We start from the raw sequence: 25,368 nt of genomic DNA on the forward strand, positions 1-25,368 counted from the left end.
GAGAGGGGAGACCTCCGCCATACCTACCTACGTAGTACGAAAACGTCCTTTTCATGCGGTCGAAGACGAACCAGCGTTTCTTCCAGGACTTGATCTTCCCTCCCATCTTGACAAGGTAGCCTTTGCAAATCTTTTCGGTGAGGATAACGTGGTCGCAGGTCTCCACCGTGTGACCCGAGGACTCGATGTGGGAGCGCAGGTCGAACTCTTCTTTGCGGATGGGCAGGTAACGCGTCATGGGCCGAGCCTTTCAAAAAGAGATCAAAAGAGTCTGTCAGAAATGCTCTGTGTTATGTCTGTAACGTAACCCAAAAATAAATTCACTTTTAGTTATACTGAATGACTCGAATGTATTGGATTTTTTTTTGTTGTTGAAACAGATGTAAAATGCAGCTCAATTAAACATTAACAAAAGAAGAAAACAAACTGAAATTATATATGCAGAAATGAATTCCATTTAAATTAAGTGAAATACAATTATAATGAATAGAATCAGAATGAAATGAAATCAAATTAAATTGAGTTTAAATGATTCTGAATTGAAATCTGGGCTTTCAGTAGAGCATCCGTGTGTTTATCTCTGTGCACCTTCCTTCTCACACGCCCACCTGAGAGAAGCTCTTGGTTTTCATCTTGACCTCCTTCAAACACACACACACACATACACACACACTTGAGAAGTTTTTGGCTCTCATCTTGACCTCTTTCACACACACACACACACACACACACACACACACACATACACACACTTTCTATCTCTCTCTTTCTCTCTCTCTCTCTCTCTCTCTCTCTCTCTCTCTCTCACTCACACACTCACACACACACCTGAGAGAAGTTATGAAGTTATTGGCTCTCATCTTGACCTCTTTCACACACACACACACACACACACACACACACACACACACACACACCTGAGAGAGGTTTTTGGCTCTCATCTTGACCTCTTTCACACACATACAAACACACACACTCTCTCTCTCTTTCTCTGACACACACCTAAGAGAAGGGTTTGGCTCTCATCTTGACCTCTTTCTCACACACACACACACACACACACACACACACACACACACACACACACACACACACACACACACACACACACACACACACACACGCCCACCTGAGAGAAGTTCTTGGCCCTTAGCTTGACCTCCTTGTCCACCATGCGCTGCCTGATGGCCGCCTGCTCCTGCAGCTGTCGCTCGGCCGCGGCTCGTCTCTGCCGCTCCTCCTCCAGGAGAAGCTTCCGGGCCTGCTCCTCCCGCTCCTGGACCAGACACACACACACACACACACACACACACACACACACACACACACGACGCTCAGATCAAACGGACGACATGACACAACACAACACACAGTGGTGGGACCGTGAAAGGTGACCAGTGTAGACTGCCAGTAGACTGTGTGTTTGCCTGCACGCTTCTGTGTCACACACAGCACACAGCTCTCAGAGCACACCTTCACAAAATAGAACTGTAGTGACATTGTGATATTTTTACAGTAGTGTAGAATATGTCGGTGGTGTTCTGTAATACCTCTTTAATGTCCTTACCCTAATGTCCTTAGTGTTACTACAGTACAGTCTTACACTATTTCTAATACTAGGCCTATACCAATGAGCTGATTTCATTTCACTTTCAGATTTTTTTTTATTTTTCACCTTTTATTATTGTTCATTTGTTTGTTCCTGTCTTAATGTTTGTGTTTACGGGCACAGTGGTGAATCAAGTCGCTCCGTCCAACGTGTTGTTTCTGTTTATTTAATCTGTCCATTTATTTGTTAATCTGTCTGCTTATGTGTTGATGTGTGTGTGGAGCGCTGTGGATTGAACTCTGTGCATATAAAAACGTGCTATACAAATAAACATACTTTTCCTAATATGTCTTAAAATACTAAAGATTCCTATAACATCTATAGTATCCTATCCCTATTACAATAACATACTCATTTGTCTGAATATACTCATTTGTCTGAAAATACTATACCTATAACTATAATTCTTTTTCATAAGGGACACGGAAAACACAACACATGGAGGTGTGACAGTGCAAACAGACACGTCTACACTGAAACAAATTTTCACTTCCACAGAGCAGACCAGAAGAAACATGCTCGCAAAGAACATAAAAAGTCAGTAAATGTAACTCCTGCTACCAACCAGCACCAGAGTATTGGCAGTGCACAGGAATTTCTGTTAGATACACATTGAGATATTCAATTCTGAGTAAGCTATCAGGTTGTCAGAGCTAACGATAACTACTGAGCTTCTGACTGCTACAAGCTGTGCTTAATGGAGCTACGCTGCTGGAGTAGAAAATTGTTTTACAAGAGGGGAAAAAATGGAAATACTATGGTTTCTAGCAACTTGTATTTTGAACCTATATACGGATTGATAATGAGGTGGATCTTGGTCGTGTGTGAGTAGTGGATAAGTGCGACTGATAATGAGGTGGGTCTTGGTCGTGTGTGAGTTGTGGATACTGTAAGTCTAAGTGTGCACTCACGCGAGACTCGATGAGCCGGGCCCTCTCCAGCTGTGCCTCTCTCAACATGTTCTCCATCTCCGCTATCCTCTGGCTCTCCATCCCACTCGCACTGCAAGAGGGACATACAGTGCACGCGCACACACACACACACACACACACACACACACACACACACACACACACACACACAGACACAGCACAGTCACAAACGCACACACACACACAGACACAGTCACAGACACACACGCACACACATTAGCAAAAAAAAACTGCAAAAGTGCACTGGGGAAAACCCACATAATTTTTAATAAATGCACTAGTAGTATACTTCAAATGTTAATGTTTTTCATGGATCTACTAATAGAAGTAATTTCTACAAATGACATTGGATTTGATGGTAGTCGTAACTCATTAGGATCTTTTCATCAACCACTACCAAATGTAATGTATTTTTCACAATAAAACTGTAAAATGAAATACTGATTAAATATACTAACATTTACTTAAATATTTTAAAAGCCATGCCATGGACTTTTAACTATTGTATTATAACAATCCCTGAGATGCTTTTGCAAAATCTGCGAGTTTTTCTATTGAAAAAAAAAATCGTGTTCTAGCATGCATGAAAACCCTATGGGAAAAGAGGCTGATTTTACAAATTACTTTAATTTGATATTACATTTTACACGCATGATTGGTTTCACTCTGATTGGCTAATGTCTTTAGGCATCTTCCAGGTGTATTGCTAGATTGTTAAAAGGGGAGAGAGCTAAATAAGCTATTTGAAAAGCTTGATACAGTACGTCCCCTCGTCACGTTATTTTCAAAAAACAGAGAAAAAAAATGGTTCCTTACATCATGACCTTTGACATCGGCTAACACGTGACCTGTGTGCGTCTCACCTGGAGATGTTGTCAGGGGAGCAGGCGGAGGAGACGCTGGTGTCCATGCTGTCCGAGCTCTCCAAGCTGAGCGTGTCGTAGGGCTGCTCGCCGGCCGAGGGCGGCTCGTGGTGCAGGATGGAGTGGTGCATGATGGGATGCGCCGGCGCAGCGTAGTGCATCGGGGCGCTCAGGTGCGTCTGCGAGCCGTGCAGCGCCTCCCACTGGCAGTGGGCCTCAGCCTGGGCCTTCTGCTTCAGCTCGGCTAACCGCCGCCGCTGCTCCTCGATCACCATCTGACCTATAGGGGGCAGTAGGAGTGGGGGGAGAGAGAGAGAGAGAGAGACAATGTGTGTGTGTGTGTGTGTGTATGAAAGAGAGAGCGAGGGTGTGTATATTAGAGAGACAGAGAGAGACAGAGTGAGAGAGAGTGTATAAGAGGGAGAGAGAGAGTGTAAAAGTGGTGGAGAGGATAGAGAGAGAGAATGAGAAAGAGAGAGAGAGAGAGAAAGAGACATGAGCACGGGACCATGGAGCTGTTCTCGCTCCTAGGCAGCGGTGTGTGCAGAGACAGTGAGGGCTTTGGTGCTTTGGTGGCCACAGTCTGGGATCAACATAAACATAAGGATGACGAAACAGTGGTAGCGAACAAGTGTGGGGTGGGGTGGGGTGGACACAGACCACTCTTGGGTCACTCAGTCTGTCAGCTGGTGTTCTGGCCACCACCGGTGAAGCAGAACGGCACACATTTTTGACAAAATTGTAATACAAATGCGCAGAGGACCCTCAAAGACAATACAGACAATTCACAGCAAGAATTTTGCATCTACATGTATTGCACAAAAAACATAAATAATTCATTCACTGCTATTCACTAGACTGCTATAGAAATAAGCTGAATATATCCATATATGATACGGATAGATTCTTTATTACTCAGAGGGTATTAGTCTAATTTCTATAGGGTACAGGAACCATCCAGAATCACGTTAATTATTTGTGAGCTTGTACTGTATGCCTCAGTCCGCTTGAACACTCAAATCAAAAAGATATTTGAAGTTCTCTACCACAAAGGGCAGTCTTTGCAGTAAACACAGTGTTTGTAAACAGATTCACCATTTCCATGCACTGACGTTTCCTTCTCTAACAAAAGAGGAGAGAGTGCAAGCGGGCTCCCCATAATAAAAGAAAACCACATGCCGGATCCAATTCTCCCAAGAGCAGCACAACACACACCCACATATGTTCAGGGGACAGACACAAAATAAATATGCTGAAGACTCACATGTGGCAAGAGACAGCTCTGTGAGATCGCAAAGAGGCAAAATGGAATGACAGAGAGAAAGAGCAATTGTTAACTCAGCGGGAGACACTAAAGGTTTGATTATAGGAAGTCTCTTCATTCCTTCTTCCCATTTGTGGATTCTTACATAAGTCAGACTAAATGGCTAAAAACACGGTTTAAACGACACACACATCAGTGATGTAAAGTGCTATCATCAGACCTCTAAGAAAATTAAATGTTCTTTTTATTGGAGAGGCCAAATCACATCACAGGGCCCATAAATAAATTATTTACCATATACAAGCGCAAGTGTGATCTCCTGTTAACGCAACAATTGTATGTTTTTTAATAAAATTGCATCAGTCATTAAACCCTAAAAAGGTGTAATGTTTCTCAGCATTAGGATCCCAGTGCCATAATGGTAACTTTAACAGGTCTGGCAAAAAAAAAAAGAAAAACGGCAGGCAGAGTGAACTGATGTAAAAGCAGGCGAAACGGGCATAACATTTTCAGGAAGTGCACTTGCAGTTCTGTTGCATTTTCTAATGCACCAGTTTCCTCTGGAGTACAACTCAGCCTTAGGTGCCCCACCGACTCACTCACCAGTACCCGCCTTCAGCAAGTCACCTGCTGAGAGGACTGATGCAAAAACTCAGATAATTGGGGGCTTCATTTGAATAGCTTTTTTTTTTTTTTTTTTTTTTTTATCAATGGGCATTATCTCGAAATTGTTTCATAGAAGTCACTGCCTCTTCAGGAATGTTTTCTAGCTAAGACTTTATTAATTTATCTATTATAGATTTATTGTTTGTCTCTACATGAAAAAAAAAAAAAAAAAAAATGTTAATGCAAAAAAAAGATGAAAGATGAAATTGCAATTTTATGTGATCCATGTGGAGCCTAGCAGACTATTCACTTCGGACGGGGATGCTGAATTACTCACTATGGAATTATTTTGACCTAAAAAGGTAATTTATCATCCATAATGCATTAGCCTGGACCAAATAAAAACATGAACTTATCTGCGCTTTCGTTAATAAAAAGCGACGTAGCAAAGGTGGCCAAACTGATTACACCCTGTCTGTAAAAAAAAGGGAAACAGGGAAACTCTGTCCATCCACATGGCTCTTAAACCTGCGGACGGAGTAAGCGGGCAGTTCTACCTTTCTGCTGCAGGGCCAGCTGCCTCTTGGTCTCGATGTCCTGCAGTGTGGCTGCCAGGTTGCGTGGCAGACTGCCAGTTCCCGGGTGGACCATTAGTGGGCTCTGAGAGGAAATTAACAAACACGACCCAGCAGTCAGTGTGTTAGCGCTAACTCAGTTACACACACACACACACACACACACACGCACACAAACGCACACAAACGCACACACTTACCCTGTGGAAAAAAGTGAATACTAGAAGATATTACACTAATAGAAAACGACATTAAGAATTAATTATAAAAAATAATACCTCTCTTAAAGGGCACATTTTGAATAAAATTAAACAGATCTAAGACATTAGCAAACACAGCCCGTCAGTCAGTGTGCTAAGACTAACTCAGTTATACACACATTTACCCTGTGTAAAAGACTAACACTAATTGAATATAATACTAATAGAAAATGCCATTAAGGATTCATTTAAGAATAGCCAACTTTTAGAATAAAATACCCTAAAATCTTTCCCTAACATAGATCTGAAAAATATGTTTGGGTAAAACATATCTCCTGGGCTCTGTAAATGAGTAATCAGCGACTAAAATTTTCAGCATGGTGGAATTCTATCAGCCTATCAGGAGACTTGCAAAAATGTTGCCGTCCTTTCTTGCCAACGTTTTTTGCCGAGGCTACTCACATTGTAGGGAGGGGTTGGATTCCAACAGAGTCAGTATGGCAAAAGCCATCCAGATCCGCACAAAAACGCCTAGGGCAAACTCTACAACCATGCACACTGATAAATATGAAATGAAAACGAAGTGGTAAACTAGCGAAGAGTCCACAAACTGAGCAGGATATTTCTGTCCTTTCCTGACCTTTGCTATCGGTAATCTATGTTTCTGTTTTTCTTTTTTTTCTGGCTCCAAAAAATCATTTGCTTACAGTACAAATCAATCTCTCCCCCATCCACCCCACGGTTGCATCTGCTCATTCCCTTGCATTGCACAATATTTTTGCAACATTGGGGCTTTTTGAAAGTGCAGGCCTGTGTGTTTTTGTGTTTTGGTTACCCTTGATGGTGTGTTGCGACCCAGAGTGGCGGTTCCATATGGAGGTGAAAGCCCAACACTGACTTTAGGCCTCATGACCGTCTGGCCCGCATCACTGTCCAGCTTGGAACGAAACATCTGGACAAAGCCAAGAGGGGAGAGGGGAGAGGGGGAGGTGGGGGGATATTTTAAAAATCGGGCATCATGAGCAATCTTGTTCCTTGACAATGATGTTATTGCTCAGATCTCTTCTCTCTTTGAATGCTGCTTCTTGCTATGCGTAACACATGGAGACATGCACTTTTAGGCACAACTTAGCATTAATGCAGACGTCTTGATACGTGTAGAGATACCATATCAAAGTGATCTACACTCAAGTTTTATGGCAACAAATGATCTTTATAAACCAATTGCCAGTTAAAAACCTGAATTGGTGTCGGAATATTAAACAACCCACTTTTACATAAGAGATGAGCTACAACATTGCAGGGACGCTACCTCATGCTTCTCTATAGTGTGGCAGAAATGCATTCAAACATACAGTATGAATGGAAAAATACTGAGTGGTATGCATATGAGTCTGTAGCGCCCAGCACTTGCTGTATCATCTACTGCACTTGTATGGACCTGCCTGCCTACTGAAACCTATGGGGGAAGTATAGAGGGAGCTGATAAGTGCACTTTTTAAATAACACAGACAAATTTGACATGCGACTGTATTTCATAAGATAATCCCATAATTACATGATTATATACCATGAGAGAACCGCCACCTTATGTAACATCTTCAAAAGAGACACCGACAGCTTTCACATGCACGCTTTTTTTTTAATGGCAGCTGGAATGTCTCACACAACTTTCCACTCGTTGCCTAATGACCAACCAAACGACTGCAGAGCCGCTGCCGAAAAAATATCACTAACTCTTAACTGGCGTCTTTGCAACGTTGCAATAACAGCTGAACACTCAGTTTCCAATCGCGCTTTCCCCCCACTTAGCCAGCGCTCGGAGAGCACTCCCATGCATGTGACGTGAGGACAGTGGGGGAAAAGAGAGGGAGGAAGAAGAAGAAGGAGGTAAAGGAAAGGAACACACCTCAGGAGAGAGAGAGAGGGAGGAACTATACGGAGAGGGGAGACAGGAGAGGAGGATAGAGTCGGCCGCCGCCGCCGCCACGGAGGCAAACGGACTAGCGCGGAGCGGAGAGGTGGGCGAGGACTCCACCTTCGGCATCCCATAGATCTGATTTATCTGGCCGACGGTGACGTACTCTTTCGCCTGAGGAGAGACAGCCAACACGGCACAGAACAGAACAGACAGACAGACAGACAGACAGACAGACAGACAGACAGACAGGCAGAGAGTGAGACAGAGCGGGAATGCAGAGTGAACCAGGAAGTCGGAACAGAGGGGGAAAAAGACAGAGAGAGGAGGCACGGAGAGATTGCGAGACAGGCCTTGAAGGTCTTTGCATAAATCCTTTGTCTCGAAGGACCTCGTATGCATTTGCAATGGAGAGTCTGGCATGTTGGGACCGGTGGGGGGCTGAGGGGGGGGGCACCTCCACAGGGGTAGAGGAATGAGTGTAGGGGAGCAGGGACCAGATGGGAGGAATCAATAATTAAACAGCCCTCTGCACATGGCACTCCACTCTCTCCCACTGTGTGTGTTTAACACTCCCAAAAAAAACCACATCGCGCCAGATGACCTGGGATATAGGAATGCCCTGGGTTACACCCACTGCCAGTACATCAAAGCAGGGGACATCCCTGGTCATACACTTTGGAATCTCTTTAGATTTCAAAGAATCACAACAATGCTTCTCTCTGTCAGAGATTCTGTTAACATCTGAATATTTGCCGGTTAGGATTCACTTCAAATATGCAGATGCTTTTCCTTTTTTCTATATATGTTTGGTTTCTTTTCTCATTCCCTTCCCAGTGCAGCATTATAGCAGGCACTGACCGCTGCTGATGTGCACATACTCCCACTAGAGGGCAGTAATGCACCACGGACAAGGGCACCATTCCTCATAACAGTGAAGTCATTAGTCCGATTTTGTTTTAGCCGTGAAACTCAAAATTAATGGAAACATGTTTTCAAAGATAACGATATCTATCTGTCCAGATATATTAATACTGGGCATACAACCAAATATGTGACCAGCGTTAGTCTGTTCTGAAAGAAAGGGTTTTCTGGGGCCTTACCATTTAAACCTTTACATTCATATAAGTCTATATTCTATATACATTCACATTATTCTATATTTTGTACAAATTCATAGTATTCTATATTCTATACATTCATACTATTCTTACACTGTAGATTAAATGCAAGCTCAGGGAGATAACCTCTTATGTTTGTCCCAGACAAAGCCTACCTCTTTTAAGGTGTTGGAGTTCTTTGGGAAAGTTCGCCCTCCAGTGAGAGTGAGGTACCTCTTCTCCAAACCAGACAGCCTTTCTTTCTCCTTCAAAAATGCAACAACAAAAAAAAATATTTAAAGGTAAACAACCGTAAACTTTATTAGTTCCTGCACTTTAAGAGCAAAACATGGCATTCTTTTAACACCATTTACAACCTTTGGCCTGTTACTTCTCTAGACCAATTATGACTCGGTTTCGACAGAGTGCCTCACTGGTCAGCTGTAACAGGGTCTGTTCTTTGTGAAGAACCAGTCCTTGAACTGTGTACCAGACCACTGCCAAAGGCACACTGTAACCTTTGTTTGTTAAATCATCTGAACCACAGCTGAAGTGGCCTAATATTACACACAAATTATTATTCTTCCTCGTTTGGCAGATAGCTATGTAACAACTGGAAGAACATTTAGCAAATATTTATGCCAATACAAGAGACAAGCAGCTCGAGGGATATACAATTGACCTTTTAACAATATATTGTCTCTAGTGAAGCATCCTCATCATCAAATATGGAATAATATGTTGTAATGTTATTGACAATTACAAGGCTGAACGGCCCAAGAAGGATGTTGATTGGCCTGCAGACCCAATGTGTGTGTGTGTGTGTGTGTGTTCTCAGGTGTGGGGTGGACTGTACCTTCTGCAGGATCTGCAGTGTGTGGAGTCTCTCCTTGGCCAGCCGGTCACACTCCTGACTGGACTGCAGGCCGAGCTGGCTGGCCTGACTCTCCAGCGTGGCCACCTTCTCCTGCAGAGAGGACCACACTCACATTTAGTCCCTTAGCAGACGCTAGCAGACGGTGTGTTTTATTACTGTGATATGTTCTATGTGATATGTGTTATACATTTTATTTGAGGTAATGCCTTAACTGTGTAAAGCACATTGTGTCTACCTGGGGTATGAAATGCACTATATAAATAAATTGCCTTGCCTTGCCTTGCCTTGCCTTCTATCCACAGTATCCAAATGAGCAATGACATTCAAGCTACAAACGCCATTAATAACACCATATCAATCAATAGAACTACCAGAGGATGAGAGAGCAGAAGTTTTCAATACAAGTCAAAGTGTAGTCGAGGGAGAGTGTGGTAGAAGAAGGAGGAGGAGGAGGTAGAGGAGGGAAGATATGATGAAGAAATACATGCTAAGGAAGACATGGGCAGAGGTGAAAAGGTCGAGCTCCAAAAAGTGAAAGCCTGCCGCCACATTTGTGTTCCAACCATTCACTTCATCAGCTGATTCTAATGAGCACAACTCTTAAAGAGACCCTATGCAACTTTCTGCAGGAGACGATCGCTCTTTGTTTACATGTACATCTGGAAGTCTGAGACGAAGAACCACGCTTGCAATTTATATATTTAAATATAGCCTATACATGTATAAATATACACGCTAAAGCTGTCGGGGAAGCTCTGCAGAGAAAATGCAAGCATAAAACGAGCGAAAACGAACAATGAAACCGAAACCAGAGATGAAATCGCCAATCCTGCATAGTTCTTCTTTAAGCCAGGTAGATCAGCTAATTAGTGAAATGGCCTGTGTTAATCACACCGGTAGAACCAATACATGGCATTGACTTTTACATCTCCGGGCATGGGTATCCCTCAGCTCCGAGCACTAGCTTCCAGTGTGATGAATGGGCAATGGATGACTAGCCTTATTGTATCATTCCTGTCAGTCAACAGGCCATGGCTAGGGTCAAGGTGGACTGTTGAATACGTGGAGAGCACAATGTATGCAAACTATTGGACATTTTTCACCTTTCTTCATGAACGTTGGGCCCCCTGCTCAAAAGCTTTAAATAGCTTATAATGGGGGACCCATTCCTACATAGCAAATGAACATTAACTGAACACAAAGCGAACCAAATTGAATCTTTTGACTACAGTGTATGTATGAATAAATAAATAAACTACAAACTAGTACAAACTACAAGCCCATTGTGTAGTCTTAAGTAGCTCTGGATGCACCACAAGCATCTGCTGGTGAGTGGAGGGGCGGGCGGGAGATGTGCTCCAGGGTCTTAGAGCCAGTCAGTCAGTCAGTCAGAGAGAGACACATAAGTTCTGTGTGGACTACAGGTACATGTAAGTGGGCGGGCAGGTGATGTGCTCCAGGGTCATAGTAGAGTCAGTCGGAGGGAGGGAGAGACACGTAGTGTGTTTTCATGCCAGTGTGAAATGTGTGTTTTCACTGTCACCCATCAGTGAGGGAGAGTATTTTTAACCATGCAAGGTGGAGAGGGCAGGCTAGTGCAAATGTATAGGACGGCTACTTCTGTTCATGTTTACTGTGGGCAAAAATGCAGTGTGAATAACAGAGTGCTTAGCCCCTTTGAGAAATCATCAAAAGTGGTCAAATGTGTGTGTGTATGTGTGTGCGTGTTCCTGAGCACACTGTGCTTAGATGTGTGTGTGTGTGTGTGTGTGTGTGTGTGTATAGTGTGTCCTCCTACCTTCCTCCTGAGCACACTGCTGTGGTAGTCCTGGGGCCTGTGTGTGTGTGTGTGTGTGTGTGTGTATAGTGTGTCCTCCTACCTTCCTCCTGAGCACGCTGCTGTGGTAGTCCTGGGGCCTGTGTGTGTGTGTGTGTGTGTGTGTGTGTGTGTGTGTGTGTGTGTGTGTGTGTGTGTGTGTGTGTGTGTGTGTGTGTGTAGTGTGTCCTCCTACCTTCCTCCTGAGCACGCTGCTGTGGTAGTCCTGGCGCTCCTTGAGCAGCTGCTGGCTGATGGTCTCCTTCTCCTCCTCCAGGCTGCTCTCCTTCTCCAGCTGCTGGAACTCCAGGTCCTCGAACTGCTTGGTCTCCGCGTCCAGCGTCTCCGCCTCCTGGGGAGCCCAACGACACACGGGTCACTAGACGCCCGACGCAGTCGCCCCCAGAGCTGACCAGCACCACAGGTCACTGTCATCACCACCAGCCAACTAACATAACCACCAGGCGTATCTCTCAACATACGCGTGCACACACACACACACACACACACACGCACACACGCACACACACACACACACACACACACACACACACACACACACACACACACACACACACACACGCACACACACGCACACACGCACACACACATGCACGCAGACACACACTGTCCAAAAAACAATCACCTTGAAAAAGTTGGACTTCCCCTTGAAAACACCCAATCCACAAGTGAATCCCTGACCCCTGAAACTGTCCCCCTGCTGGACAGCAATCCCTGCAGCCTCTCAGTTCAATGTTTCTGAGGCTGAGACAATGGCAAGGCCTTGGTGCCACATTGGTTTCCCTTACCCCAGAGACTATTGACATTTCAAAACACTCCCACACTACAGCCTCAGGAAGCAGAGAAATAGTAAGCTATCATTTTGTGTTTCCTTGTTGCCTAAACGTACACAACATGAATGAACCCAGCAGAGCCATTTACAAAACGCTCAAACTGTAGAGCACATAACCTTCTGTATATTGAAACGATGAGACAGAGAGAGAGAGAGAAAAAACACCTGTTGCACAGGAAATGTAGTCTACTGTTAGAAGTTGTATTAATAGATTAGTCCTAAGTGTTTAATTGTGAATGAGAGGCAGGTAGATGCAGGCATTACCTACAAAAGCCACATTGTTTGGATGGGGGGGGGGACGGACATGCATGGGATTTTTTTTTTGGAGACCTTGCACATCTGCAGTGCTCTCATGAGGCAAATATCATTTTGTAGCAACTTCTTCTCAAATAACCTCACATTCCCGCTACATTCTCACAGATGCCCCACAGCAATCCGGAATGCCAGCAGAAGAGCATGGGGGGGGGGGGCAGGCAGGGGGAGAGGGGGAGGAATTCCAGCATTCTGTGGCACCAGCCAAAGAATGTAATATTCCACTGGATACATTGTCTCCACTGCCAGCAAACAAGAAAAGCACGCCCTCTTGCAACAGTTGGAAATTATATGCTATGCATCCTCAGAGAGAGGGAGAGAGAGAGAGAGAGAGAGAGAGTGTAAAACGGTATAAGAAAATAACAAACACCGAATTAGATATCTAAAGAAGGTGGTATATTGACTTTCTTTCTGCCGGGATGCTCGTCTGTGTATGTGTGTGTGTGTGTGTGTGTGCGCACGCGTGTGTGTGTGTGTGTGTGTGTGTGCGTGTGTGTGTGTGTGTGTGTGTGTGTGGGTTCATGTGTGTGTGTGTGTGTGTGTGTGTGTGTGTGTGTGTGTGTGTGTGAAGGTCCATGTGTGTGTGTTCATGTGTGTGTGTTCATGTGCGTGTGTGTGCACTTGAGGGTCTCCGAGGTCGTTTGGCACAGGGGCGGCAGCAGCCGCGGCGGCCGGTGGTTGGTGAGACTGACCCTTTTGAGCTGCTCCTGTAGCTGCTCACGCAGCGACTCCGGGCAGTTATGGAGCTGGTTCTGCAGCTCAGTGTAGCCGTCCTGCAGCCTGGCCAGGGCCTCCCGCTCCGCGTCCACGTTGGCTCGCTCCTACAGGAGAGAGAGAGAGAGAAGAGCACGCAGAGGGGGAGTGAGGGGAGGTGAAGAAGAGAGATGAACGAGAGGAAGAGAGAGAGAGAGAGGGAGACTAGGGGTGGCACGGTTCACAAAATCTACGGTTCGGTTCGTATCACGGTTTAGGGTCACGGTTTTCGGTTCGGTGCGGTTCTTGTTGTTATTTGTTCTTTTACTCTTTAACACTCCAGAAACATATTTCAGCACATAGCTTAATCATCCACAATTAGGCTAGAGTATTTAGAGAATAGTTATCATGTAATAATGCACAAACTGAATATGACTTCACATAAAGCACATTATTGTCTGAGGAAACTTTAAGCTTCAGTTGAGATTTTGATCAAGCAAGAGGGAAGACATTGATGATTTCAACAATCTTTTCATTTATTTGGCAAGGATGGTGCACCAGCACAAAATGTAGGTCGTCCACCCATATTTTTCATTGCATCGCCTTTTTATCGCTCTCCTTTCATATAGTGTGAATGATTTTTTAACAAGATGTAAAGCTTGTCTTTATTTGAAACACACACACATTATGTAATTATTTATTCATTCTGACATGTCTGATATTCATAACAGCAAACTTTATGCAGATTATAGCCTATATTCATTATAACTCCACCTCTTAAATTCAGCTGTCTGGCTGAAGCCTCAAAATATTGTAAACAAAGTAGCAGGCTAAACTCATCATACTCTACTGGTTGGACTGTTCAGTTTCCCCACATGTGTTTTAGTTTCAAGGTAAGCTAATACTTTTTCTCCTTGGGACAGGCCCTTTTAAGCATTGGAGTTGAAAACATTGGTATTGAGATGGTCAGTCAACTTGAATGCAAGAGATTTGATCAAATGTCTGATGCTAACCGTTTTAACAGTAATTTAGCTAATCGTCTTCTGTGCGTCATTGCGTTCACGATTGTGAATGTTCTATTTGGATTAATGTGCATGTCGAGGGCGGGTGTCCATTGAGCGCGCACGAGAGCGGGCCAAGGAGAATGAGTTTACTTCTACTGTTTGGTAAAGTTGCACGCATAGTCTACAGTTGCGGAGGAACATGCTTCCACCCGAGCAGGGTCAGGTGCATCAGTTCGACCACGCTAGGGATGATCTCTCGCACTTGCCATTTCTAAATTGCGCGCAGCACTCAAAACTCCATACTACTACTCTCGCACGTAAGGGAAACACGTCGTCACATATGGGAATCAATTGCGCATGCCATAACTAGCCTGAACCGTAGGACCGTACGACGAACACACACTCCGAACCGTGACATTCGAACCGCACGGTTCGGAGCATTTTTCAAAAACCGCGCCACCCCTAAGGGAGACACTGACAAACACACACACCCATACCCATACACACACACACAGGCACACACACACACAGGCACAGGCACAGGCACAGGCACACACACACACACACACACACACACACACACACACACACACACACACACACACACACACACACACACACACACACACACACATTTCTCATCTCATGTCTGCCATGTGTTGGGTCTCTGAAATGACACATCGTGGCCCAGCCTGAGAGCAGCAGCACCAGACCTCCACCTTCACCTCCACCACCACACCTCAAGCACCAGCTCTGCTACTACTCCTGCACAATACCACGCCTGTTCAGCAGAACAGGAGCCGAGTTCTTCACCAGGAAAAGCATGAGTAAAACTAGCAGACAGGAGAAATAAATACCATAAGACTACGGCGACGCACATGCCTACAGCCAAGAATGAATGGAACAGTCAAAATGCATAAATAGTCCCTTTGAGTGAAGGCATATTTTAATTATGCATTACCACCATCATCATCTACCATTAGGGACATAATACTAAATTATTCAGGACCAACAAAGTAGGATTTTACAACGGTATCACCCAGGGGAAGTGCTAATTCTGATATTAAAATATGTGCTTCTTTATAAATAGATGATTTATAAGGCGCAGGCAATAGTGATGGTGAAACACCCGAAAATAACAGTACAGAACACACACACACACACACACACACACACACACACACACGCACACACACACAAACAGGTACGCACACACACCGAACACGAGCCGTAGCCAAGTCCCTGCTGCTTGCTTCAAAAAAAATTGATCCTGTGCCACGTTCATACAGCCTTCACTCTCATGCTCAATTGAGCAATCTCCAGAGAGAAGGGAAACCCAGCTGTGTGTGTGTGTGTGTGTGTGTGTGTGTGTGTGTGTGCTTCAAGGATGGACGGGAGGAGGGGGGTGGGGGGGTGCGTGCAAGGAGAGATGACTGAAGCAATGAGAGGATTAGACGTTAACGAAACATGGTTAGTGGAAACCGAAGGAGATAAGGAGACTCTCTAGTGTTAAAATGGAGGGTGCAGAATAAGAAAGATAATATTCCCCCTCTTAAATAGGTTCCTCGTGAAATCTGAAAAACTGTGCCCTTTTAAAATCCGCAGCGTCTTTCCACAAACCACTCATGCCTGAGAGCAGAGAAGAGGAGACACATATCAACTTGACAAAGAACCTTTCTAGAGAAAAGGGTCGCATCTGAAGAGGTGCAGTCTGTATATACGTCTGTATGTACTGTATGTACTGTATGTAACTTACTGTATGTATGTATGCATGTATGTATGTACTGTCTGCACTGCATTATATATCCTTTCCTGTCTATGCAAATTCCATGTCTTTTTTTGGTATATCACATATTGTACTTTTCTGGGGGTTTTTTTGCACTTCTGGTTAGATGCAAACTGCATTTCATTGTCTTTGTACTTGCACTCTGCACAGTGACAATAAAGTTGAATCTAATCTAAAATGTATGCATGCATCTATGCACCACAACCAAGACTCAAGACGTCAGTCAGGCTTGTTCTGCCCTCAGGAAAGTTGAGCTTTTTCCTTCTGAACATTCCTTCTCACTCTGGAATTGTGTTTCACAGAGCTTAAAGCAAGGAACATGTACTGTATGTACCTGAAGTTCTCACCATCTCACCAAAGCCATTTGATAAAAAGATCTGTTTTCAAAAGTTTAAATGATATGGCCCATGCCTGGATCGCTGCACGGTGCCTTGAGAACTTTAAACCCTGATTGCATGAACATGTTTGTACTGTTTATGAAAATATGTAAAGACACAAGCTTGGAGGGTAAGAAACATCTGTACGAGGCATGACCGTTGTGCTTATGAAAAATACATTTCGCTCTGCTTTGCGTGCAGGAAATGTGAAATTCAAGTGAACAGCAATGCCCCCCTCAGGAGTGTACAAACTGCACCAGTGTCAGTGAGAAGTTAAAAATAATGTCTGTAGGGGGTGTGATCATGTGGGTGTGTGCGAGTGTGTATTAGTGAGAGAGAGAGACAGAGAGAGAGAGAGAGAGAGGGAGAGACAGGGAGAGAGAGAGAGTGTGTGTGTGTGTGTGTGTGTGTGTCCTACCTTGTCCTTCTCCCTTTGGATGGCACTCTCCAGCTGGGTGAGTTTGTGTTGCAGCTGACTGATGATGTCATCCTCTGCTTGGATCTGCTCCAGTTCAGCATCTCGCTCTCCCTGTAGCAAGGCTCTCTCCATCTCAGCCTGCACACACACACACACACACACACACACACACACACACACACACACACACACACACACACACACACACACACACACACACACACACACACACACACACACACACACACACACACACACACACACACACACACACACACACACACACACACAGATTACATACCTGCCAAAAACAACTCACATAGAAGCAAAAGCATACACAGACAACGCATCTGTCTAAACGCCCCTACTCCCCTACCCAACAAAAATAACACACACACACACACACACACACACACACACACACACACACACACACACACACACACACAAGCACACATAAGCGCGCACACCCACACACAAAGAGAATGCACACAGACATGCAAGCCCAGCCGGTCCACTGTCAGTTAGGTACCTCCTGCTTGGACTCCTGCAGCTGTTGCTCCAGCTCTGTGAGTCGGGTCTTGAGCTCGTCGACCCGTTTGAGGGCTCGTACCCGTTCCTCCTCCAGGAAGCCCAGCTCCAGCCCACCGTCCAGGCCCATGCCCGCTGACCCGTTCTGCCCAACAGGAGACACAAGCGCGTCAGCACCGAGCTCAGAAAAGAGCGACGCTCGGCCGTCAGTCGGCCTAAAGCAGCGAGGCAGCTATAGCGCTACAGTCTGGGGGCATGTCTATGAGATCCTACGTATGCTCATGCCCCCAGAGTGAAGCTGCCTGGCTGCTTTAGCTGGAGAAACCAGCAACTTGAGCTAGGTAAAACCGATTGTTTATTTTTTTTTCTACTTTCTTCGTACTGACAGTACTCAGTGACCTTGAGAAATGGAGCTCTATCTGAAAAATCATCTGTCAATCAGAGGATAATCTCTAGAAAAGAACATAGTCCTGAGAGGAGAGCACTGCTCAGCTGTCAGTCTTTAAGAGAGAGTATAGTCTCTAGAAAAGAATAACAGTAATAATTCACTGTTAAAACATATAACAAATTCCACTACAGTGCAATGTCTGCCCCTATTTAACGAGTCTAACGTGTATTTAACATGTCTGGAGTGTTTCTTTTCTTCCATGACCACAAAATGATATGACACAGGCAGTATACTGTACAGTCAGCAATTCGAGCTGAAAGATTAGGACATTTATGGGCAGAAATGCTGGGCTACGTAACTAAGAATGTGCTTAAAAAAAGACAATGTTCCTTCAGCTCTTGCCAAGAGATGGATAGCAGGGGCTAAAAGTCACTTGTTTTCTGTATGCCTGAGGGGGCTGATTTCATAATACTAGTTAGGTAGTGTTTCTACTGTTTATATTGTTATATGGCTGGAAAGGCAAAAAACACTACAATAAGAACACTCCTTACACTCTCAGTGCACTATCTACATTGATTCAATACATCTATCTGCCTAAAATAAGTTTTAAAATGCATCCAAGTGGGCAGAAAAGCAACGATTCACAAGTACCTTAGTTTCCCCTGACCAGCCTAAACTATGACTCAGCATAATTAATGTGATGTGATGGAAAGTACAGTAAGCTACAAGGCTGTGATGGGTTCAAGTGGGGATTGCAGAGCTTAAGTGGGGATTGCAGAGCTTTCCACAATGTAACTAACGCGCTTTTGGGAGCAGCCGATGCATTTGGTTTTGAACACTGCACTCCAGTGGTGCACTCCAATTCCTTGAATTTCCCCTTCGGGATCAATAAAGTATCGATCTATCTATCTATCTATCTATCTATCTATCTATCTATCTATCTATCTATCATCTATCAGTGTGCCTACCTCGTGCTGCGTGACCTCCACGCCGCCCCCGTCCTCCTTGTGGTTCTCGTCCAGGCTGCCCCGGTGCCGGCGGGCCGTGCGGGGGGAGCCCATCCTCAGGGTGTCCATGGAGAGGCCCAGCTCGCCCAGGTCAGGCTTGTTGTACTCCGCACACAGGTTCAGGATGGTCTCCAGCCTCTGCCGCTCCTGTGGACACATGGGACAGAGAAGACCGTCGGAGATTAACAGGAGTCGATACCGCCGCGTGTGATATGGACAACTTTGGCTTCAGAGAGTAAAAAGAACAGGATGAGTATACATTTTAAAGAGACCCTATGCAACTTTCTGCATGAGACGATCGCTCCTTGTTTACATCTGGAAGTCTGAGACGAACCACGCTTGCAATTTATATATTTAAATATAGCCTATACATGTGTATAAATATACACGCTAAAGCTGTCGGGGAAGCTCTGCAGAGAAAATGCAAGCATAAAACGAGCGAAAACAAAAAACGAAACCGAAACCAGAGATGAAATCGCCAATCCTGCATAGTTCCTCTTTAACAGCATGTGCTCCCATAGAATCAACCCCATCTCCTTGGTCTTGTTGGTACCTCACTTTATCCCTTTGCTCCAGCTCTACCCCCTGGTTCAGAATTTCACAAAGTGACCAATGGATAGTTGAGGGAAAACTGTTGAGAGGGGCATTTCCTATCTGTGCCTGTATTTCACATCTCTCAGGATTAGCAGATTTTTTTGTGTCTGGCTATTCTGCTGTTGGGAGCACTATATCGGTGGGGAACCCACCACTTAATATCCATCATAAACTCACTGCAGAGAGGGAGAGAGAGAAAGAGAAAGAGAAAGAGAAAGAGAGAGCGAGAGAGAGAGAGAGAGAAGGCATCATCATTTTTACGTCGCTAAAATGACAATCTGAGCCTGCTCCTGTGTCTGTTAAACAAAAACTTGTGACGTCTGGACAGCTTTATCTGTTTATGTGGGCAGTGTATCTCTATCGCTGAGGCCCGTAACAATGGCAACCGCCGCTGAGCGCTCAAAGCCAGGCCCTGGCAGAGCTGGCGGACCGAGTCTCCCCACTTGCCTTTTGACACCATAAAACCCAAGTGTTCCTGGCAGCCAACAGAACCGTGGCTCGACTCAGCCACTGCATTACCCAAACCTGCAATCTGAAATCCTTACGCTCTTATTCTTGGCTCCAGAAGTTTCCACCACTGTGGAGAAGAGTATGTGTGCAGCGCAAGAAGACCATGGCTCTTCTAGGCTGACAACATCAACTTAATCGTCATCATGTGAACAATTTTCCCCCACTCCAAACTGTTTTTTTTACAGTAGGCTTCCTGTGATCAAGGCAGAGACAGTGGAGCATTTCCACTAATTTGTCGCTGAAAGCATCGTTTGTTCTGAGATAGCACACTGGCCACAAAACAACCCAAGATCAAAACCCATTTTACAGTGATTAACATCAATTGCCCCACTAGGGGCTGAGAGTGCTGCTTGACCGATGTTGACAAATTGAGGTCCATATGTAACGGTAGTCAGCTGTCACATAGCTGTGCAGGATGTACGTTGTATAAACCTCCCTAAAGAAACGTGCAAGCGAGAGAGCTAGCAGTCTGGGCCTTTAGCTCGATTGCTAGCACACTCATCTTCCGATCCGCAGTGCTGCAGTTTGCTGGTTCGGGTCCAGGGTGGAGCTAAAAAAACGAAAAATACTGAAAAACTAAAAATAATGCAGATTACAAATTGGGATCATACACCCAAAAACTGTTCTTTTCAGCTCCACATACAGTACACAACTGGAAAGCCCAAAGTGAGAAGAGTGTCACTTCTTCTTCTCACATTTGTATGCTTGTTTGTTTGTCTGTTTGCTAGCAAGATAACTCAAAAAGTTATGTTATGGATTTCGATGAATGTCCAAAATGACTCAAGGAAGGAACCACTACATTTTGGGAGTGATACGGATCACCGTCTGGATCCAGGAGGTGGTTATGTTTACGCTTGGGGGAGGTCGCTGTGCTCTTGGAGTGCTTTTCTAGTTAGTGATGAATATCCATGACGACCTAATTAGCGATGGCAGTCAGGAACACCAGCGGCGCACACCTCAGCAGATGAGGGAGCCGAAGCTTTGTGACGCTGCTGGCGATCTGCATGGGGCTAATGACCCACCACAGCAGGTAGGAATGGAATATTTTCACACTTGACATGGCAGGTTCTGACACGGTTGCCTGGCACCATAAAACAACACAGATAACACACTTTCTGACCCCCCCCCCCCCCTCCACCCCACCCCCACCCTAAAAAAAAAAGATGAGACAAATTGTTCATTCAGAGGAGAGTCAGGTTTCCATAACCAGCAGGTGACTTCACACACGCTGTCTGCACAAAAGGTGTAATTAGTGTGTTAAGTCGAGGCTTGAAGTGAAAAGTAATGTCTCTTGCCTGCCTCCCTCTTGTTTTCTTTTTTTGGACGAGAGCTGTCTCGAAGAAACACAATGCTTGGCTCAAAAATAGCCAACCATTCATCGTGTCCTCCCCAGGTTGCCAGGGACAGCCAGTGCCTCCATGAAGAGCGATTTGTGCTCTCGTCTCAGATCTGCAACCTGTTCTGACAAACAGCTCTGTGCGCTGCCCTAGGACATGGCCCAGGCTCCGTGCTCTTCCAGATGACATCCATTTGTTCCCTGGGGATAGGAAACTATGGGGCACTATCTCAACGCCTTTCCAAACAAACAGACCTGCAGTGGTCTGTTTTCAACCCTAAATGGTACACAGCGTACCTGTCCAATACCTCTGACATCAGACAACCGTATATTACGTGTAGGAGTGTATAAGTGTAGGACTACCTAATGTAATAATATATCTCACATTCAAAAAAATAGCTATACCATTTAATATAAAGCACTCGCTTCAAGGTGCATTCTAGAGCTTCATCACACACAGTGTCTTGTGTACGTGGTATAAGGCACTTAATGGCTGTGTTCTTAATATACTGTGTTCTACAAGTCTAGCAACCTGTTTATTTTTTAATAAAAATGTAGTGTAGTGTTTACCATACTGAGAAGCAGCACCAGCCCGAGAAGAAGAAAAGAAATATTAAGTAAGTACGTAGCATGAGAGCAGAGAAGAGAGAGGTCACGCACATTTCATCCTGGGAGAGAATGGGACGGCTGCCCTCTGTCAAAAGCTGTCAGGAGACAGATGAACAAACACAAGCTGCCCCTACACACACACATACACACACACACACACACACAAAGAGAAAGAGAAAGAGAGAGAGAGAGAGAGAAACACTACCAGGCTCCATCCAAACTCCTACCCAACTACCTGCGAATTGAGGCTGTTTAGTGAGTCGTGACACTCCCAGCGCTAAGCTCATTCTCTCACTTCCATGTTAATAGCTTACTTAGCACTCGTCAACCATTACTGCAAAACTGGAGATCCCACCCTCTAGTTCACAATGGCCACTTTCATGGTGATTCAGCACAGCTTTGTACAACAGTCTGCCAAATACTACATGATAAAGTAGGCTAAGTAAGTAGGTAAGTCAGTAATTCTGTTGATAAAGCACATTGGAAACATATGAACAGGATTATTCATTATATAATTATTCAGGTTAACAAACATTTCTTGGAAAACATTTCTGGTGCTATTTGCTAGTTTTTCATAGCCGCAGTGCACTATTGTTAGATGCTATTTATTAAAACAGCTGAGTGGCCCTTCCCCTCCACACTACTCCCACCCAGCCACCCAGCCACCACCTTCACACCTCCACCCCCATCATCCACCTACTGCAAGCTGCCGCTGTTGGTCGAGCATAAGGCCCTGGCTACATTGGGTCCGTAATGTTTTTTAACATATTTTTTGAACGTATGTGCATAATCATTGCCTGGTGTTGCCGGTTGCATTGATTATATTGGAAACAAATTGTTGCCGCTGGCGCTCCACGAATGTACCGTTTCAGTTATGCGCCTGATGTAGCATCCCTATAAGGACGACTAGGGAGTCCATTCAGCTAGCGAGTGCTAGTGAACAGCAAACACTGTTTGAGATCGGCCACACGACAGAGCCAAACTGCAGACGGAGCAGACGCGGCTGTTTTCAGGGGTCACTCTGGCAGGGGGCGAGTGTCAGGCCCGGTCCTGCTGCTGTCTGTGTCCAGTGGTGTTGGAGCAGGCTGTGGTTGACGAGGACACAGAGGTAGAGGAGAGGAGAGGAGAGGAGAGGAGAGGAGAGGAGAGGAGGGGAGGGGAGGAGTCCGAGGGAGGGAGGGGGGATGAGAGGGAAGACCAGAGGGCTGCCACAGAGACATTCCTGTGCGCTAATTTTCCCTGAGCTATTGTTTCCAGGCATTCCTTTCCCCCCCTCACACGCACGCTCCACACACCTCCCCCTCACACACACACATGCACTTAGGCGCACACATACACAAATTCACACACAAGCACATATACATGTACACATGCGCAAACCCACACACACACACGTACGCGCACGCAGACGCACACCCACACACTCCCCCCCTCCCATGTCATAAGTCTTTTTTCTTCCTCTCTCTTTTCTCTCTTCTCTCTTCTCCTCTCGTCCCTCCCTCTGTCTCACCTCTGAGCAGAAGCTCGTTTCATCTCCGTCGTAGCTCTAACTACTTCCTGGCTGAAAACTGTTGAGACGCACAACATGACAGTTCGCTGGCGGACGGATGCCGTGCCCAATCATGCGTTCCGTCCTGTCCTCCCCATACTTATTTTTCTGTTAATTATTTCCACAATCTGCTTCACAATCAGTCGAATTTTACTTCAGCTGAAAAGCCCCAGTGAAAGCAGTGCTATCAGGTTGTTTCGTAATTTTAACCACACAAAGGGTTCTTGAAGAACAGCCTGGGGGGAGAGAGAGTCCAATCTCGTCACAACAGAGGCCTATTCATCTTTCTCAATGTTTCACTTCAAAGCCCGAGTTTTTTTCATATTATTATGATCTCTCATCATTACCATATCACAAGGTCCCTCACACACTACATTGGAAGAGCGAAAACAGGATCCCACGAGACACGATTCTCAGTTCAGGAGTTCAGGAGCCCACTTAGAGCCACTGCCATGTTGACTTAGTCGCTCCATTCAAAACCATTATTTACTGCCTTAGCTGAAAATGCAGCGTGGTAATCAGAGTCCTACTATTAGGATTTCCTAATAGTAAAGGGGGCCACCAGGCACTCGGCCAAGAGAACAGATGTGATTAGAGATAGGCTAATGTTTTAAATACCTGATGCCACTTCATTTCCCGAGCAACTGGAGAATCACACGGCGTCGGTGCCAAATGGGAAGTGGGAACAGCTGTGGCCGTGGGTGGCCCGGCACAGACCAGGTAGTTACTGTAAGGGCCATTTTGCTTTTGCTGTAAGCCACAATCACTTTTTTTAACGTCACTTTTTGCTTCCATGTTAATCTCTATCAATCTAGTGGCACACCCTCAAGCAGATTTTTTTTAAAGAGCATCCTATATTATATGTGCAGTTGAGATCATTTAGAGGGAACATTTTCTACCTGGGCAGGTGTTGAATCCGTCAACAATTCAGATGCTGTGTAAACATATTCAACATGTAATAATAACAATTAAAACAAATACACGTGATTGCAAAGCCTCAGTATCAGTTGAGAGAGGAGCCCCATTAACAGAGCCCAGGTCTCCACAGCGAGCCTGACCAAAGATCATGTGATCACTCTGCTTCAGCCCTCTCTGGCCATAACAATTAAAGCACGCTTTGCTTTCGGCTTGGTGCAGCGCAGAACGGATCCAGCCCTGTTACTGAGCAACTGTTGACCACTAATTCCCAGGTCATCGCAGTTCACCTATCCCCGCGGAGACAGACAGCCTTTGGCAGAGTTTTCATGGTCACTTGAATGGAGACACCACTAGGGATACCTACCCGGCTAAATCTGGACTCAGATTTAGGCCAAAATAGAGGGCTTTATTTGGGATAGATTAAAACTCGATTTACATTTCTTGGTATCTATCTGTGGCAAAGGGAATTTATCAAATTGAATCATATCGACTGAATGCTCTATGCGAATAGTACTTATTGCTAGTTTGTTTGCACCAATAAAACACTGCAAGTGAGATCAGTGTGCTCCAGTCTCCTTCCTACTTGATTCTCCTTAAAGTCCTACTGAGAAGCACCTGAAACAGCAGACGATTTTGGATTGATGCGCAGAGTTCTTCATTTTAACAGTACTTATTGCTGCTCTAACACATCCTTGATTATTGTACCTATTATACTGTACCTTG

General features: G+C 45.0%; 1 protein-coding gene across 2 annotated transcripts in view; it reads right to left on the bottom strand.

Moving 5' to 3' along the window:
- Window positions 1–25,368, bottom strand: part of phldb1b (pleckstrin homology-like domain, family B, member 1b) — a 55,464-nt gene that overhangs the window by 3,693 nt on the left and 26,403 nt on the right. Inside the window, exons 7-20 of one of the 2 annotated variants that reach the window (XM_062521265.1) lie at window positions 19,091–19,276; window positions 17,736–17,879; window positions 17,204–17,341; window positions 13,618–13,746; window positions 11,957–12,112; window positions 9,924–10,034; window positions 9,244–9,333; window positions 7,959–8,141; window positions 6,885–7,001; window positions 5,832–5,934; window positions 3,405–3,684; window positions 2,521–2,611; window positions 1,130–1,276; window positions 28–247 (exon numbers count right to left, since the gene is read on the bottom strand). In XM_062521265.1, the coding sequence (XP_062377249.1) occupies window positions 28–247; window positions 1,130–1,276; window positions 2,521–2,611; window positions 3,405–3,684; window positions 5,832–5,934; window positions 6,885–7,001; window positions 7,959–8,141; window positions 9,244–9,333; window positions 9,924–10,034; window positions 11,957–12,112; window positions 13,618–13,746; window positions 17,204–17,341; window positions 17,736–17,879; window positions 19,091–19,276 (2,095 nt within the window). The remainder of the gene's footprint in view (window positions 1–27; window positions 248–1,129; window positions 1,277–2,520; window positions 2,612–3,404; window positions 3,685–5,831; window positions 5,935–6,884; window positions 7,002–7,958; window positions 8,142–9,243; window positions 9,334–9,923; window positions 10,035–11,956; window positions 12,113–13,617; window positions 13,747–17,203; window positions 17,342–17,735; window positions 17,880–19,090; window positions 19,277–25,368) is intronic. The other variant, XM_062521266.1, reaches the window with a different exon arrangement.

The sequence above is a fragment of the Sardina pilchardus genome, chromosome 19 (assembly GCF_963854185.1).
Source record: "Sardina pilchardus chromosome 19, fSarPil1.1, whole genome shotgun sequence".
Classification (NCBI taxonomy): domain Eukaryota; kingdom Metazoa; phylum Chordata; class Actinopteri; order Clupeiformes; family Clupeidae; genus Sardina; species Sardina pilchardus.